The 16,883-nt window shown below is 40.2% G+C and overlaps 1 protein-coding gene across 1 annotated transcript in view; it reads right to left on the bottom strand.

Annotated features, from left to right (window-relative positions):
- HDC (histidine decarboxylase) overlaps positions 1-16,883 on the bottom strand; it is a 211,196-nt gene that overhangs the window by 12,422 nt on the left and 181,891 nt on the right. The window contains exons 8-11 of the mRNA XM_085644258.1: positions 6,961-7,123; positions 6,773-6,863; positions 2,840-2,938; positions 954-1,055 (exon numbers count right to left, since the gene is read on the bottom strand). Of these exons, the coding sequence (XP_085500384.1) occupies positions 954-1,055; positions 2,840-2,938; positions 6,773-6,863; positions 6,961-7,123 (455 nt within the window). The remainder of the gene's footprint in view (positions 1-953; positions 1,056-2,839; positions 2,939-6,772; positions 6,864-6,960; positions 7,124-16,883) is intronic.

Below are 16,883 nucleotides of genomic sequence, written 5' to 3'. Positions count from 1 at the left end.
TTGAGAAAGAGCAAAGGTGGATTTAAAAGTTGCCAACTGATAGGATTTTCCTTAATGATGAAATAGAGTGGCTAGATGCGAAGTGATGCATTTCCTGTGCTTTCCCTGTCCGTGTTTGATGAGTTCTGCATTCCTCTTAAACATACAGAGGGTAAACAAAATGCTTATAAATTTATATCGCGGATGGTAGTAGATTAGTAGGGCTCATGAGAGGTGGCAAATTGTTAAACAGGATGGGAAATCTGTTCAGACAGTTTCCTTCAACAACACGGCTTAAATGTTCAGAAACTATGGACATCGTTAAAAGATGGTGACCATTGTGGCTGGGAGCAACTCAGAAATGAAGATGGTATGCCTTGTTAGCCACATTCATTTTGTAGTCTGGTGTCTTCTGTGAACGGTGCACACGTCCCGAGACCATTAAGGGGACTATGAGAAAGAAGCCAGTGCAACATGACTCAGACCATAGAGAACTTAAGGAAGGCAGGAGATACTGGGGGCGCTTCTGGGCGTGAAACGAATTTCTAATTGTGTAGATGTGACGGATGAAGAGAATTGTTACCCAACCCATTTGCATAATGTAAATGCCGGTAGAGATTTTCTTTCTGTCTTATCTTTTGCACCCCCCTCCCCCCCCTCTTTTTCGTACGCTCTTTGTGTATTCATTGGACAGAACATCGCCTTATCATGCGTTGGATTTGCAATCTAACGGTAATACAGAGACTGTACATTGTTGAAAAATACACTGTAATATATACTGATCTTCTGATATGGGGGATGCATAATGTACGGGTTGTTATGTTAGGTTTTGTTTTAAAATTTCAAGAAATAACAATAAACACATTTAGACAAAAAAAATTAACCCAAATGGAAACACTAGGATCTTAAACAGTATTTAGTGATATTAAAGTAGTCAAAAAGCCGAGTGAAATAATACACCATTCCTCATTTACCTTTAGACGGAAAACAACCAGTCCTAGATGCCTCTTGGCAGGTATTTCAAACAGTTGATCACTACTAACCAAAGATTCAAAATATTTGGCCATCTCAGTTCCCTGAAAATGAAAATATAAATTGTAAGTTTTCTTTTAGTTACTTTTAAATCTCTGTTGCTGGTTAGAAGTAATCATTTGGGCCTCAAGAAGCAATGAAAAAAACGTTGTTCACTTGACTTTCATTTTGTGGGCACGTACATTTAAATCAATGATTTTACCTGTCAGAAAGTTCAATTATCCTGCCTTATTTTGTTCCTTCTTAATGGCGCGCACAGCCTGAGAGCAGACAGTGGCACTTTGCATTGGCTTTTATCTGTGTTTAGATCTAAATTCTTACTTGCAAGACGTTCTTCTTAATTAATACATTTTCTCAGCAATGTTGTTCCTCTTTGCTGTATTATTCGTATTTTACTTTTTCTGTTGCTGCCTAGCTATACACGATTCTACAAATAGTCCACAAGGGCCAGAGATATCACGGGTTTTCAGGAACACCATAGAATTATGTGAATGATTCCCATTTTTATTAACTCCATATGCCTTCACCTGGTATGAATGAGCATCCTTTATAAAACAGGCGTGGGCTCCCTTGGACGGAGCACAGCCCTGTCATATACATACCTTTGCACTTTGATCTGGATTGATTCTCGAAGCACATCTCTTAGGAACCAGTAGGGGTTCTTGGCTGTAAATGTGTTTGCAAATAAACCAGGTCTGATTTGGAATTCTAAAACCCATTGCTGGAAGTTCACAAATCGTATTGTGGCATATGCATTATCTGTGATTAGACTGATCTCAGAGCCTTTCGTATAAGGCAACCCTCCTTCCCTATTACCCTGAGTGCCCTATCTTGAGGCTAGCCATGTAAAATGGCCTCCTGTGCAGTCACCTACTGCCAATCAGTTTCACACCTTCTGCATGTTTCAGGAAAAGGTCACATCTGTAGCTTTAATAATGAGACTGCAGCCCCCAAATCCTATCATGCTGTCAGCACGTTAAAGCAGGGCCTATTCCAAAAGGGGGTGGGTGCATAGGTGCCACCCCCACGAGGAATGGAAGCTGCCCCCTCAAGCAGCACCAACATAGGTACCAATATTCAATAGGAGGACATTTTCGGCCACCTCACCTATATTCCTTGAACGGAGTGCGACACTGGAACCCAAAATGATGGGTTCCCCTGCAGAATGTGATAAGGGCGCACTGAGCCTCCCATATCTCACAGATATTAATTGACATTGAGCTGAATGGGGCCCCCCTGAAAGGTTGAAGCCCCCCCTGAATTTGTGAGCCTGGCGACACAGGGGCTGCAGGAGCCTGCATTACTCCCCTGCCCCACACCCCTGGACACCAGCTGGAGTCGACCCAGGGCCGGCTTTAAGGCAGTGCGACAGGTGCACCCGCACCGGACGCTGACCTGTGGAGTGGTGCTGACTTCAGGGGGTGCGCTGTGTTTAGCAATAACTTATGACTGGAGAGATGAGGGGCACTTTTGCCCAGGGGTAGTGAGATAATATGAGGAGGAAGTCATGGGGGGCACCAAAAATGATTGTTGCACTGGGTGCCACTAGCGCCAAAGCCGGGCCTAAGCCAACCCTGCATAGATGGGCTCTAAATGAAAAGAACAGCAGCAATAAAAGGCAGGGAACAGCTTAATTGAAGGAAACAATACTACAAAGGTAAACTAAGTATTGGAAACAGATATGAACACAATATGCACTTCAGGTGTTCTTTGGACAATTATTCGTATATTAGGACATATAAAAATACGAACATGCTGGTGCTCTAAAACACCTGCCAATAAGCAATTCATGCACTGGTTACCACAGGCATATGAAAGTTGCACATACATGTCTTATATGTGACTGAAGATTCTTCACTCCAAAAGAACGAATAACAAACCAGAGCTTCAGAGATCGAAATCTGCGGCTTAGTGGAATTTGCCAGTTCTGTGTCAAAAAAATATAAACAATCAAAGACATTAGCCGTACACATCAGTCAGGAATCAGAAAGTTAGGAATCACTTGTAGCCAACTGGAACACACTTTCAAAGCTACTGATATCACAAACTAATGACTCCACCAATTAAAGTATGGAGTAAGGCATATATGTACGTGAATTGTTCATCGTATTTACAATTAGAGTTCATGGGGAGTTGGGAAGCAATGGATCTTGGGAGATGATGATTTCCAGTCCATCCTTAGGGTCAACAATTGACTCCAAACGTCTTAAATTCCCTAAAAACCTTCGAATTAAACATAGCCATAGAAAACCAATTTAGTAACTGCATAAGGTAATAGGTAGCCTTGGATTAATGTATGCTGACTGCAATGTTCTAAACAGGATGGTGGGCAGAGGCTTGTAAGCCAAGGGAAAGAGTGGGTTGTACAGAATGGATGACACTTATTCAGATACGCAAATTTGATGGAACAGCAGGTAAAGACCTTGCACGGAAGCTTGGTTTGACTTCCACACTTCGCTGCTCTCCATAGACAAGATGTGGGCATCACCCTTTATCTTCAAGCATATATTTACAACCAAGGAGCATCTACATTTCTTATGTGTCAAGGCAAGAATGGCATGCATATAAAAAAGGTGAAGCGAACACCAACCAGCACATTTTACAAACGGGATGCTTCCGGAGCCAAAAGCAGAGGTTGGAAGACATTCCGACAGAACAGCCCACATTTTTCATCATTGAAAGATAAGTTTAAAAATGAAAAGTTTCCATTTAATTTTTTAAGAGTAGGCAGTGAGCCGTAGGACCACTTCCTGCGCTTAAAAAATGCTTTTGTTACCATTCACAAAGGGGAATGGTTCCCCTGGGGACCCCTTCCCATTTTCAACTGCCTTACCACCTACTTGAAGTAGGCGGTACACTGCAATTGTTTTGCCACCGCATTCCGGTTGCAAAACAATTGTACATCCCAGGCTCACTATTAGGAATGGACACCTTTGGCACACTCCTTCCTAACAGCGACTCGCAAATCCTGTTTTGTAAAAGGTTACCAAATAGGGTTGGTACATGGCAAAAGCCGTTTAGTGGCCACAAACGGGCTGAATCTCTGCCGGCGACCACTAAAACCATTCGTATGTGTGCCCCTTGGTGCCTTATAAAGCGTTCTGTTGCAGTAGGTGCAGTCTCCAACAGTTGAGGTGGCTTAAAAAAAACAATAAGTGTGATACAAATTCCTTATGTCACCCCGAATAAGGCACCTTGTTGTGTCATGTACAGATGATTATTTAGGGGTCTTGAATTAGATTAGTATGGTCCTCAATACGAGAGGCCCATAATTCCTGGGAAGTCCAGCAACCCTGTAACCGACCCAGCGGAGCTACCACAGACCTCTCATGTCTATCGCGGACCTCTCATATCTATCATGACCCTCTCATGTCTATCGCGGACCTCTCATGTATTTTTCCAGACATTTTAGCTGAAGAAAGCTGATGAAATCTCCGGGGAACCTGGGGACAAGAAAGAAGAGATATGGGAGAATCGGGCTTGGTAATTCCTTATTTCTTAGGGGATTCTCAGGGTTAAACCTTGAATCCCTGTTTATTCTGCACCCCTGGAGTTCATGGAGCCCCCAGGTATAGTTAACCCTGTTGGTGAGGATTTAGTCCCCCAGCTAATAGGAACCGTGTAATGAGGCAAAATGTTTTTTAAAGCACCTTTTCTGAAATATTTCAGAACTTTTGTGTATTGGGCCAGATGTATCAAACAGTTTTACCCATTCTGTGTTAATGGGAAAATGTGTTTGTACATCTGGCCCACATTGTTTTAAGTGCTTTAGTTTGCTCTCAATGTACCTTAAATACTAATGTAAAGTAATAAACAGCAGATAAAGTGAATGACAGTGTCTGAATAAGCAGAATAATGTAGAACAGAATTTGAAGTTGTCCAGTCCGAATATGTATCCTTTCCATACGTGCTCAGTGGTGGCCTTTGTGGGTAATATTGCTTTTTTCTGAGTGTGGAATTATTACTGCACATTCATTACAGGAGGTGTTTAGGATACATTTGTAAATATGATCCTGGTCTAAGGATGCTGGGTTTAGACGCATGTTTTAGGTCTTGTTTAATAATTTTATAAACTGTAGAGAATCAGAAACTATCAAAATCATATCTGATATTTTGGCTACTTTTAATTCTTTCACTAATAGGTAAAATAGCTGGTTTCATAAAAATCTTTCACAATATGTACCATTACATTTACCCACAGAGAATGGGTAAAACCCCTTGATACATCGGCCCCCTTTTCTAGCAAGTCAGTATTGATAGTAGGTGAATTGCCAAACCCCTCAGGATTCAAACATTCAATGCAAGGTGTAGTGATCGGTATATATGAAAAGAGTGCTGTCACCAAGCACCTGGAATAGTGGTGATAGCATAAGACCAGACTTTTGGAAACATGGAACGCAGTGTCACTAGGAATGCTGCTACAAAACGTTCTTACCAAGTTCAACAAAGATTGGAGTGATATTGTTTATATTTGCAGTGATTCAGCTACGTACATGAAAAAGTTGTGTGATGATGTGTCAAAATCGATACCTGAGATGAAGTGCTTTTCTGTAAGAGATCCTTGCCACTTGCTAGATGGTATGCTGAAAGCATCTTTACAGTCTTCAGAGTTAATGAAGAATGCTATTGACTTTTTAGTCCATTCTAGTGCACTGTTTTGGTATGCGCGGGAACTAAAATGCAAATATTTCTCATTTTGTGCTTTGTGTGTCATCAAAGAAAGAGTTATCCCAACTGTTTCATTTAGCTGGTGTTTCTTAGTCCCAGAAGCCATGAATGCTGTATTATCCATGTGGCAACCGTTCACAGAATTGTCGTTGAGTGATGATGCCAAAGGCAAGAAATGTGAGGATCTTCAATTGCATATTGATAGTGATGTGAATAAAGTACACTCTGCTGCATTCTTAGATTTTTATAGGAAAATATGACTGGTGTAGTGGACATAATAAAAAACTAGAGTCTGAAAACACCCGTGTCTACCAAGAGTTCAGTAAAATTGGTGTAGATGTGAAATACCTCCTTGAGAGTAGACTGGGTGACGCTTTTAGTCACTTTGGCACAGCAACAAGTTCCGCGAAAATGTGTAACCACTGATAATCACTGTTTTTTAAGGTATTAAAATCACTTGAAAATACTGAAAAAAAACACCGGAATATATCATAAACAGAAACTGAAAACAGGAAAGCCTACTGACTGTCCATGAAGTGACTTCTGAGGTGCCAGAGTCATCAGAAGGGGGCATGGTTGCCTGCTGAACACTAACAGCGAGTGACTCCTCACCCTCCCCAAAAAGATAAACAACTTCTAGGGTGCTGCAGATGTCCTGGGAGGGTTGCTAAACACTCCCATGTCACCGGCTGTACAGAGAGTTGAAAAAGGAATTGAAGGCCCACACTCTGCAGGGATATCGTGATATTGACACCAGGAAACTGTGATAAGGTAGCCAATATGGTGACACACAGTGACACCATTTGAGTTGGCAGGTCTGAGAATAGGGATTTGTGTCATGGAGATTCTGAAAGGCAGCCCAGAGCAAATCACAATAGTTGTGACGAGGACTATGTTACAACATCTCACAAGTGGGCTAGCAATCTTGCAGAGTCACGTGGATCTTTGCATGATGCCACTGGCTATTTGATGTGTTTTTTTCAGCACACAACAGCACGTAGAAGCAAATCCTCCTAGTATTCACTTCTTCTTACCACAGAGTAAAAAACATAATTGGCCATGCCTAGTCAGTGTATGCTAAATAAATACTTACCATGTAATCAGTAGCAGCTCCTGAATTGGCATGCCTTAGGTAGATGGGGTTAACAGTAAAGGTCTGTTGTAGTTTGTATTTGTCTCTGACCCTGTTGGAATATAAAGCAAATGTGTCAGTGTGCCAAAAAGACTTAAGAGGCAATATTTTGTGTGGTGAGTAATTGTTAGTCTTCTCAGTGCTCTCACCAGAAGGCAGTGCAGTCAAAGTGAACCATCATCCACTTGGAAGGATTAAACGTAAAGGAGTCTGCATGTTCAACTCCATGTAGGAACTGTCTGAATTCTGGGCACACAAAGGCTGTTCCTGCATAAGCAGCATCGATATGAAGCCAGAGTCCTTCACTGGCACCTAATTGAATGAAACATATTGGTAATGATACTTTCTTAATTTAAAAATATATATATTATGTTGCCACTCAGTACTAAGTATAACAATAAGGATACATTTAAATAAATGTAGCTTTTTAATATGCTTATGACAACCAACCCCTAACTATAATGTCACCTTAACCTTTTTGTTTGTGTGTGTGTATCTACATATATATATAAATACACACACATATATATATATATATATATATATATATATATATATATATATATATATATATCAATTCCACAGTCCACGAAACATGCGAAGTTCGCATAAATCAGTAACAGACCACTCCGTGACGAAAAATAAAGTGCTTTTATTCCTTAGGTGATATGTGCATATAATATATATATATATATATATGCATATAAAATATATATAGATAGATAGATGGATGGATGGATCGTCCAACAAAAAGGTCCTCTGTAGTGCGCCCTTTTCCAGCCGGTGCTAGCTTTGGGGACGTACCTTGCCCTGAAAGAAATCAGCCACCAAAGATTGATAACGCCGCTCTCCAGGAGATTGTCTTAAAGTCAATTATATTTGTGGATGCACATCTGCCACTTACTCCAACCACTGACGTGTTTCGACTGTCAAGTCTTGCTTGCTGTTAAGTGAGCCCATCTTCAGTTTCAGCTATATATACAAACATCCAACCTAACCATTATGTGGCATTGTGGGAATTGTAGTTAACAAAATAACATTTACATTTTAGAACAATATATTCATGCATAATAATAATTCATTGCTGTGGAGGAATTGTTGCATGGTTTCTTACCACATTAGACATGAGCCTAAGAGATCAATTAATTCATCCATTGTGCACATCCACCGCAATTTCACACTATTGAGTGGGGAAGTCAAGACTGTTATATATGTTCATTCTCTTGCCAGCACATTATTGTATTTATTGGCAGTAATTAACCCTGATGTCATTCGAGATGAATATCATAAATCCTGTATTGGCTAAGCACCAATGGGGCTCCATTGTATGGTCATTATGGTTATTGTATAGTGTAAGTAGGTGGGGGTATCCAGTTAGCAGTTGCTTCATGCCATACTATCTAATATACAGTTGTGGCTCAAACTCAGGTTAAGTACCAGCGTATTTGGAAAGGAGACTCTCCCTGCTAAATGGGCAGACCCTGAGTTCCCTTCTACATGCAGCTGTTGTTTTTCCACATATGGTGGTTATCTGTCCATTAAGGAATCAGAAGTATACTACGACAGAGAACTCTATCCCCTCTCACTCATTCTTAGGTATGCTCGCTATCCCTTAGTAGTGCATACTTTGCCAGTGTTTTTCAGGGTGTGTAGGAGATGCTTGGCCATGGCATAGTTAAAATCCTTTTTCTGCACTGCTCTGTATGCGTTTTGTCAAAGGGCAGAGGATACTGCCCACGTATCTTAATCCACAATAGCATTCTATCATATGCACTATGTATGAAGTGTCATAGGTGATCCTCTCATTGATCGTGATCATCTTGCTCTTGAAGTCCTGGAAGTCTCTAGTGTTCTTCCCAATCCGGCAGGCTCTGCACTTCGCCCAGAGGGTAAAGCCCATTTTTTGCTTGTCCAGCCAATTTGTTTGTTATTTTTTAAATTAGAATGGCTCCTAACTATCTTGTCTTTCAGTGAGCTTACCTTTCGATAGGTGACATTGGATCCGGTACCTAGTATATTCCCAAAGTCCATATCTTTCTTCAGTACATTCCAGTACTTGTTCAGAATATTCACATTGCACTGGTTCTCCTTGCTATATGTCAACACCATTCTGATTGTAGTGACTTTCTTGCTCTCATTCTCTTCATTTTTGGTGTTATTGACAAATGTTTGGGCAAGTGTGAGAGATCTTCCTCGTTCTTTTCCATGTTTGATGCCACTGTAATTGTATCCCTTCCATAGGAATCTCTGTTCCGTTTCCTCAAACTTTGCTTCTGTTTTATTATCATTAGAGCAGTCACCTCATTCTAATAAGTTTACCATATGAAATACATTTCTTCAGTGAATTCAATGGAAGCTCGAACCATGTAGAATGCTATTTGTTGGTGTAGGTTTACGATACAATGTAGTTTGTATTTATTTGTCTTCAATGTATATTCAAACATCAAGGAACTGTATTTCAGTGGTACTAGTGTTGCAAGTAAATTGTAAACCTACTTCATTCTGCTACTGTTCCATTCCAGATAAGGAATCAATTGTCCTTTTCCCAAGCTATTGTCATCTCCACCCAAACCCATGGTGAGGTTGGTATAGCTGGAGAGAAGAAGACTCTCATCACTGTCCCACAGATTTTGGAGCACACTTGATGGTTGAAAAGAAAGACATTATTTCGGAGACATGGCTCAATCATTTCCAACAGCATGTTGGACTGTTGCAATTCTGGAATGTTTCTTTGTTGCAAAAAATACTAAATGACTTTTAAGCCTAAATCATGGCTGATGGAAGTATACAATGATACTACGTTGATTAGCTCAAGTAGATACCCCTCCTGCCCTCCTGTATCTGCCAGTATCCTGAGAAAATATCCTGTGTCTTTTATGTAAGCGCTGAGGGTAACCACAATTGGTGCTAAAAAGTGATCTACATATGTCGATAAATTCTCATAAAAGGAACCACAGCTGAATAGGATCGGTCTCCCAGGGGGTTTCACCAAGGTTTTATGCACTTTTAGCAGGACGTAGATAGTGGGAATTATAGGAGTCTCATTGCTTAAAAATGCTACCTCAGCATCACCCAGTAGAGCCTAGGTATACCATTTTTTCAGTTTTTTATTCAGTTCCAATATTAGGTCATTAATAGGATTTGTTGTTAATTTCATGTAAATGGTGGTCACATTCAATTGTTGCACAGCTTCTTATATGTAGTCTTGTTTTTCCAGGATAACTGTATTGCTACTGTTGTCTGCTAGTTTGACCTCCTGGGCCTCAATTTTCATCAAATCAAGTGCTTTTTGTTCTTCCAAAGTAAGGTTTTCTTTCCTTTCTTTAAGTTTTATGTTGTCTAGTCTTTCCAGTTCTGATACCACTAGGTCATGGAATGTATCTATCGTGTTACCTGGGGTCAAGAATGGACAGAATTTAGATCTTACTTTGAACTCAGTGTATTTGTGACTACCTGTATCAATGCCTAGTTCTACCCGTATTTGTGTCTCAGTCATATCTTCCGCTTCAAGATTGTGCCTCAAATTATAAATCATTTTACCATCCGATTTTTGTTCTATCATTAGATCAGTGGGTTGGTTCAAGGACCAGGCCTATGGATGTTTTTTAGTTCTTTTTTCTGGAGAACTTGGCCAGCTTAACGTTTTGTACAAATTTGTATAGGTTGATTCTTGACAACATAGTCAAAGTGTTTCTCTGGGCAGAACATCAAGCCCTTGTTCAGAAGTTTACTTTCATGCTCAGTTAGGGTATGCCTAGAAAGACTGATTATCAGATGTTCCTCTCTTATAATTTCTGAATAATTAATTGTTTCTTTTGTCGATTTGGCAGGGGATAGCCTCTTGTATTTCCAGACCACCTTCTTGTCTTTCTGCAGTGGCCTCCCCCATTCACATCCTCTTCCTCTTCCTCTTCCTCTGGGTGTTCGTTGGTCTATGTACATGAGCTACATCTCATCACATCGAAGTTTGAGGTATTCCTTCCCCTTCACTGAGGTCTGTGTCTGATTCACTAACTGACATACCAATGCACAGACCCATACAAACACTCATAAATCTACTCACTAATCCGTGGAGCCACTCACACATCAACTCACAAATACAGACACTAACACAACAACTAGCTCACCTATGTAGGTACTCACTCATGCACCAACTCACTGATCAATATGCCCACTCACACATCCAGACATACAGACACTTACATATCCACTCATACACCCATAGAGTCTCTCAGACAGTAAATTACCCATATAGCTGCTCACACACCTACCTACTCACCCATGGTTATTTACATAGCCACTCGCTCATCCACACAGTTACTCCCACCCAATTACTCATACATATGCTAACACATTTACTCACTTACCTATACAGTCACTGAGACAAGCATTTACTCTCCCATACAACCTCACAGCACTCACACAACCTTTCAATCACCCACCCACTCACTCATCCATACACCCACTTACACACCCATACATGTACCTGTATAGCCACTCATGTACCCTGTCACTCACCCATTCAGAAACATATCTACCTCCTCGGTCACCCATTCAGCTACTCACGCAACCTCGCATTCACCATTTACAGCCACTGACATACCCGTACACTAACCCATAAGCCACTCATTCACCCTCTCATTCACTATTACAGCCACTTGCACACCCACCCTCTCACCCATACAGATGCTCACACAGCCACTTACCTACTCATACATCCTCTGACACACCCACTTGCTCACCCATACAAAATCTCACACACCCACTCACTCATATATAGTCTCTCACATACCCACTCACTCTTCTATACACCTAATACACACCCACTTAGTCACTCACAGAGGCACTCACACATCCTCTGACCATAGTATATATGTTTAACACTCAGTAACATTTATTAAACACTCACAATCACTGGATGTTATTATCATTGATGTCATTTGAGATGTCATCAGTGATGTCACTGACCAGGTCATGAGTGATGTAATATGTGAGCTCACAAGCAGTGCACCACAACCATGGAAATATGCTCTTAAAAATGCCCTCGGGCATAATGAGGCGCACATTCCTAGGAGCAGAGAATAATAAATGAGCAGCTCCTTTTTGGGGGTATTGGCCCTCGGAGCCTTTTAGGCTTGAGAAAGGAGGCTGTGGAAGCTGGGGTCACCAAAGCCTCCCAGAGGATGGCCACGTGCCAACCTCCTCTAAATATTCTATTGCACCACCCCCTCCCCCCCCCGGGATGTTTATTTTTCTAGCGTGGGAGCCTGAATGTTTTTTCCCAATATACCGGGGATTCATGGATCGATCCTCCTTGAATTTGTAGTAACATTTTAACCCTCTCCCACACCAGGCCTAGGGGTCAGGGTATCTCTACCCTGCCCCCTTATATCTATTTTGGGGGGTTTTGTATGGCTTAGACTGGACCCTGAGTCGTAGGATGGCTGCTGCCACAACATTGTTGTTGTGGTGGCAGCCAATCAGATCTCCTCTGGAGATTTATTGGCCTCCGTATCTACTGCAGCGTAAAATATAAAAAGATTTTTAGCCTTAATTGCTTTAAAACTATTGAACGGATATACATGAAATCCCAAAAAGTACGCTTTCTAGGCCAAGATATAGCTTACTCCCAAATTTGGTGCAATTCCATTCAGCAGAGTTTGCTGTTTCGCTGTTCAATTTTCATGTGCAAAAATGAATGGGGGAAACACATTTTGGCTTGCTTGACGGATCACCCCAAATCTTTCCAGAAAAGAGCTGTGGTGGATGAGACTTTTTGTGGAAAGTTTCTTGAAGAATTGTCAAATGGAGCCAAAGTTAATATGAAAAGAAAAAATGTATTTCAAATTAAAACATGGTCTTAACTATAACTACCTAGTTGCAACCGCCACTGGGTAATATATATATATATATATATATATATATATATATTCCTTAGGAAATGGCTTTTTTGGTTTGCTAATAACTTTGGTGCCATTTAACAACACTTCCTGAAACCTTCCAAAAAAAGTGCTCTTTTTTCTTCAGCTCCTTCCTCGAAAGTTTCAGGGTGATCCGTTGTGGGAGAGGATCAAGAAAAAAGGAAGGGTCCCAAAATGCAATTTCTCCATGCAATTTCCATAGGGACTTTTAGAAAGGATTTTTCATCAAATTACACCAAGATTTCCAGAAAGCTCGATCTTGTTCCAGAAAGTTTGCTTTTTGTGATTTGGTGTAAATCAGTTAAATTGTTTTTTAGGGATTAAAGTTTAAAAACCTTTGTATATCTGGACCGATGGGCTGAAATAAAAAAAATTAAGCCTTCTGATTGCCTGAGAGCCCTTTCTCAGAGCAAGTGCTCTGAAGGCTAGCTACAGATGAAAATATATGTTGAACGGCCATTACAGGACTTGCTCCACTGCTCTGAAAAGATTTTTAAAAAAGAACATAAGGGACATCTTTCATGACATTTTCTACAACATCATTGATAAAAATCACTGCAACATTTGCAATTACATAATTGATGACAATGCTATGCATGGCGGGGGCACAAATTATAGTTACTTGAGAGAACTATAACTGGTGATTTTTAGTGGTTTTGTTGGTTTAAAACTGTATGTTTAAACTGTCATTGTCACCTCACTATAACGTCACTTCAACATTTTGAATTTTCAGTGAAAAGGTTTCATTTAATTTAAAGTAAGATATAATTACAATTCCTAACTATAACTTTACTTTAGCTATGGTTTGTTTTGTGAATATATATATTTATATATATTCACTGAAGAAAGCAAAGGTTACATGGGTTTTATAGTTAGGCTTGGATTTCAATCATAAAAAAACAGTGAAATCTATCCAGGGCACCCAGTTGCTGATGCTGGGAACCACTGAGGGAGCCTTAAGGCCCCTGCAGTCCCTGCCACCTCCCCGCCTATAACAGGAGCCGGCATTGTTTTCTTTTGACAGAGAGGGAGCTGCTGAACATGCAGCTCCCTCTCTGTCAAAGCAATTGCACTCTGCTTCAAGCAAACAGCCCCCCTGCATTCTTCAATCATAAAGTCCCAGGGAGGTGGTGGTTCCCGGGGCATCAATGAGCCCCAAGCGGGGCTGTGTGCCCCCCTTTATTAAAATGCCCCCAGGACTTGGCCCACCTGGGGGCCGATTAGAACCAAAGTGCAGGAGCCAGCGCTTCGTGTTTTTTAAACTTTCTACCTGGCCCCCCATTTCTTTTTTTAAAAACATTTTTTGTGACTCAGTTCAAGCTGAGTCACAAGATAGCTACCAACACTTCCTGGTTTAAAGTGTTGGCAGCTAATCAGATCTCAGCATGAGATCAGAAAGGGTCGCGGATCCACAACATCCCGTCATATACAACTGGAGATTTCTTTAAATGACTCCACAACGAAAGAACAGATTTAGACCAATCTACAAAAGGTAGCTTTTTGGGCCAAAAGCTACCTTTCTGCCAAATTTGGTGTGATTCTGTTCAGCAGTTCGGGCTGTAGCTGTGTCTAAATTTCCTATGAAAATTAACATGGGAAAATGTGTTTTTGGACCCCCCTTTTACTCAGCTCCTGTTTGATGGATCACCCCGAAACTTTCAAGATAGCAGCTGAAGTGAGCGTCAAACTAGTTTTGAAAATTTTACGAGGACTCGTCATACGACCCTAAAGTTATTGGCAAATGAAAAAACACCCTTCCTACGGATACTACATCCTAACTTTAACTACCTAATGTCGACCACCAGTAGGTAATTATATATATATAAATTTATATATATATATAAAAAACTTTCCATTATTCAATCTAACAAAAAGGAACGCGTTTCAGCTGTAGAATCAGCCTTTGTCAACCATACAATGCCACAGTATTAGTTTCATTTATATCTTTCCCACTGAGTCGTGTTTATCTCAAACCTCAAAATAAAGTTGTTCAAAAATAAAAAGTAGGGGTATCCCACTTAGAGGAGGTTTATCTCATACTGGAGATGTAAGCATAGCACCAATATGGCATCTCAGGAATGTGTGTAGTGTATTTTAGTAAACTAGAGGGTGTTGTCCATAGGGCCTCACAGGAAGTGTTTTTACAGTACCAAATGTATAGCTGTCAACCTCTTGACTTACAATTGTGGGTTATGTGAAATCTTTAAGAGGGTAATATCATTAAGGTGAATAGAAATTTGCCCGCAGGTGTACCAAAATATGTTATTTAAAGTCCACAAATCCTATAAGATGGTGTTTCAACTGCACATGGCCAACTCAAATGAGTACATAGCAGGTTAATGAAGTGCATCATGAGCAAAACATACCAATCCACTAATAAAAACATAGTTTATGGTTAGTATGGTTCTGTAAATGCAAATCCAGACAACCTATGACATTTGCCAGCTAAGCAAAAGGAACAAACCACAACTCATGCCTCCCGCCTTGTTAACATTCCATTCTTCTAGTGGTGGAAGACAAAACTGTTGTCTATCAATAGCAAAACATGTGGGTGGTGTGATATACATAACATAGTAATCCAGCTTTGGCGTGATAGCGTAGAAAACAAAAAACCTTGGAATAGGTAAAAGTAAAGAATAAGATAAAGCAGTTTCATGACACGTGGGTTTAATGTGGATAGCCATCAAGCTCAAGACTGTACTGGCAAATGCAAAATGTCTTTGTCACTTTCTAGCTCAGCACTGATAATAATTTACAATCCAATTCTTAAAGTTATTGCTAGAAAAATAGACACTTGGGGAGGGTAGATAGAATTTATTGTTAGAGTGGGTGTTGTAGATGTCAGAAATAGCTCTCTGCTGAAAGACACCTAGCCTGGTCTTGCCAATATAAAGAAAGGAACAGCCTATACTTAGAGTGTTGGCATTCTCAGCAAGCATTAACAATGACAGTAGGTATGGCTCATAATTGAAAGTTCCTTTTCAGGCATTGGTGAGTTTGGGCACTCAATATGTTGTCATAAAGGAAGTCTGGCACACACTTTGTATCACTGATGCATTCATTCACTTACCCACCACTGACTCATTCTTACATTCACCCACAAACCCATTGAATATAAAGCACAAAAAAGCTCAACAAGCATATTATGATAAATAAAAAGAATAAAAGTAGAAAAAAGAAAACATAATTAAATTCAACATAGCAGCTGGCGGCGGTCTTGCAATGATATTGTACATAATGTATCTTTGTTTTAAAGTTCCAACATAGCCACCAGCTTTCGAAGCAATGTGTTGGACATCTTAGGATAATAATGATGCACTATGGGCAATACCATTCCAAGATGGCTACCCGGTTTAGAAACAGTGGGAAAACTAGACAAAAATTATTGTGGATGAAATAAGCAGCAAGCGAAGGCCCTAGTTACACTCTCTAGGGAGAAGCAGTACCCTGTAAAAAAAAATAATACAAAAAAAGGAGCCACAAACAGAGAAAATGGAAAACTAAAGCTCTAGCCCACCAGCTGTGGAATGGGATCACATTCATTTTCAGGAACGGTGCACATGTGATCAGGCAAAATGTCGAAACTCATAGGGAAATTTAGCCAATAGTAAAGTGGGCTGACTCACTGCTCCATGCTGTATGCTATCATGGATGAAAGCAGAATGAGAACAGACCAATGGCAGGCAGGGCTGATTCAAAAGCCCAGGTTTTGTCAAAGTGGGTAATCAACACCAAAACCCTTGCCTTCTAACATAATTACAGATAACAAAATACCTGTCCAATTGGTTTTATTTTCTTTAACATACTCTTTTCACAATAGATAAGTCAGTCCTGCTGCCTTTGTCATAACTCTACATAACAGATCAGACTATAGAATTTTAACTAATCAAGTCTATACCTTTTAAAATTGCCTTGTCACCATAACCACCTCTTTCCTACTACATTGAGCACATGCTTTTCCACAAACTAAACATCATAAAATTATAAATATGTCCAACATTATAGTTGGGAACACTGCATACAACCCCTTTTATGGGGACTTAATATATATTCTAATAGTGCAAATCTTCTAGCCTAAGGATTTTCAAAAGGGTTAACCAACAACGGCATCTACATATAACCTCCCATGTATCAAAATTCCTGTCTACACC

This window comes from Triturus cristatus, chromosome 3_1, assembly GCF_964204655.1.
Source record: "Triturus cristatus chromosome 3_1, aTriCri1.1, whole genome shotgun sequence".
In the NCBI taxonomy this organism is placed as follows: Eukaryota; Metazoa; Chordata; class Amphibia; order Caudata; family Salamandridae; genus Triturus; species Triturus cristatus.
This window is presented reverse-complemented; position numbering and strand designations above follow the sequence as displayed.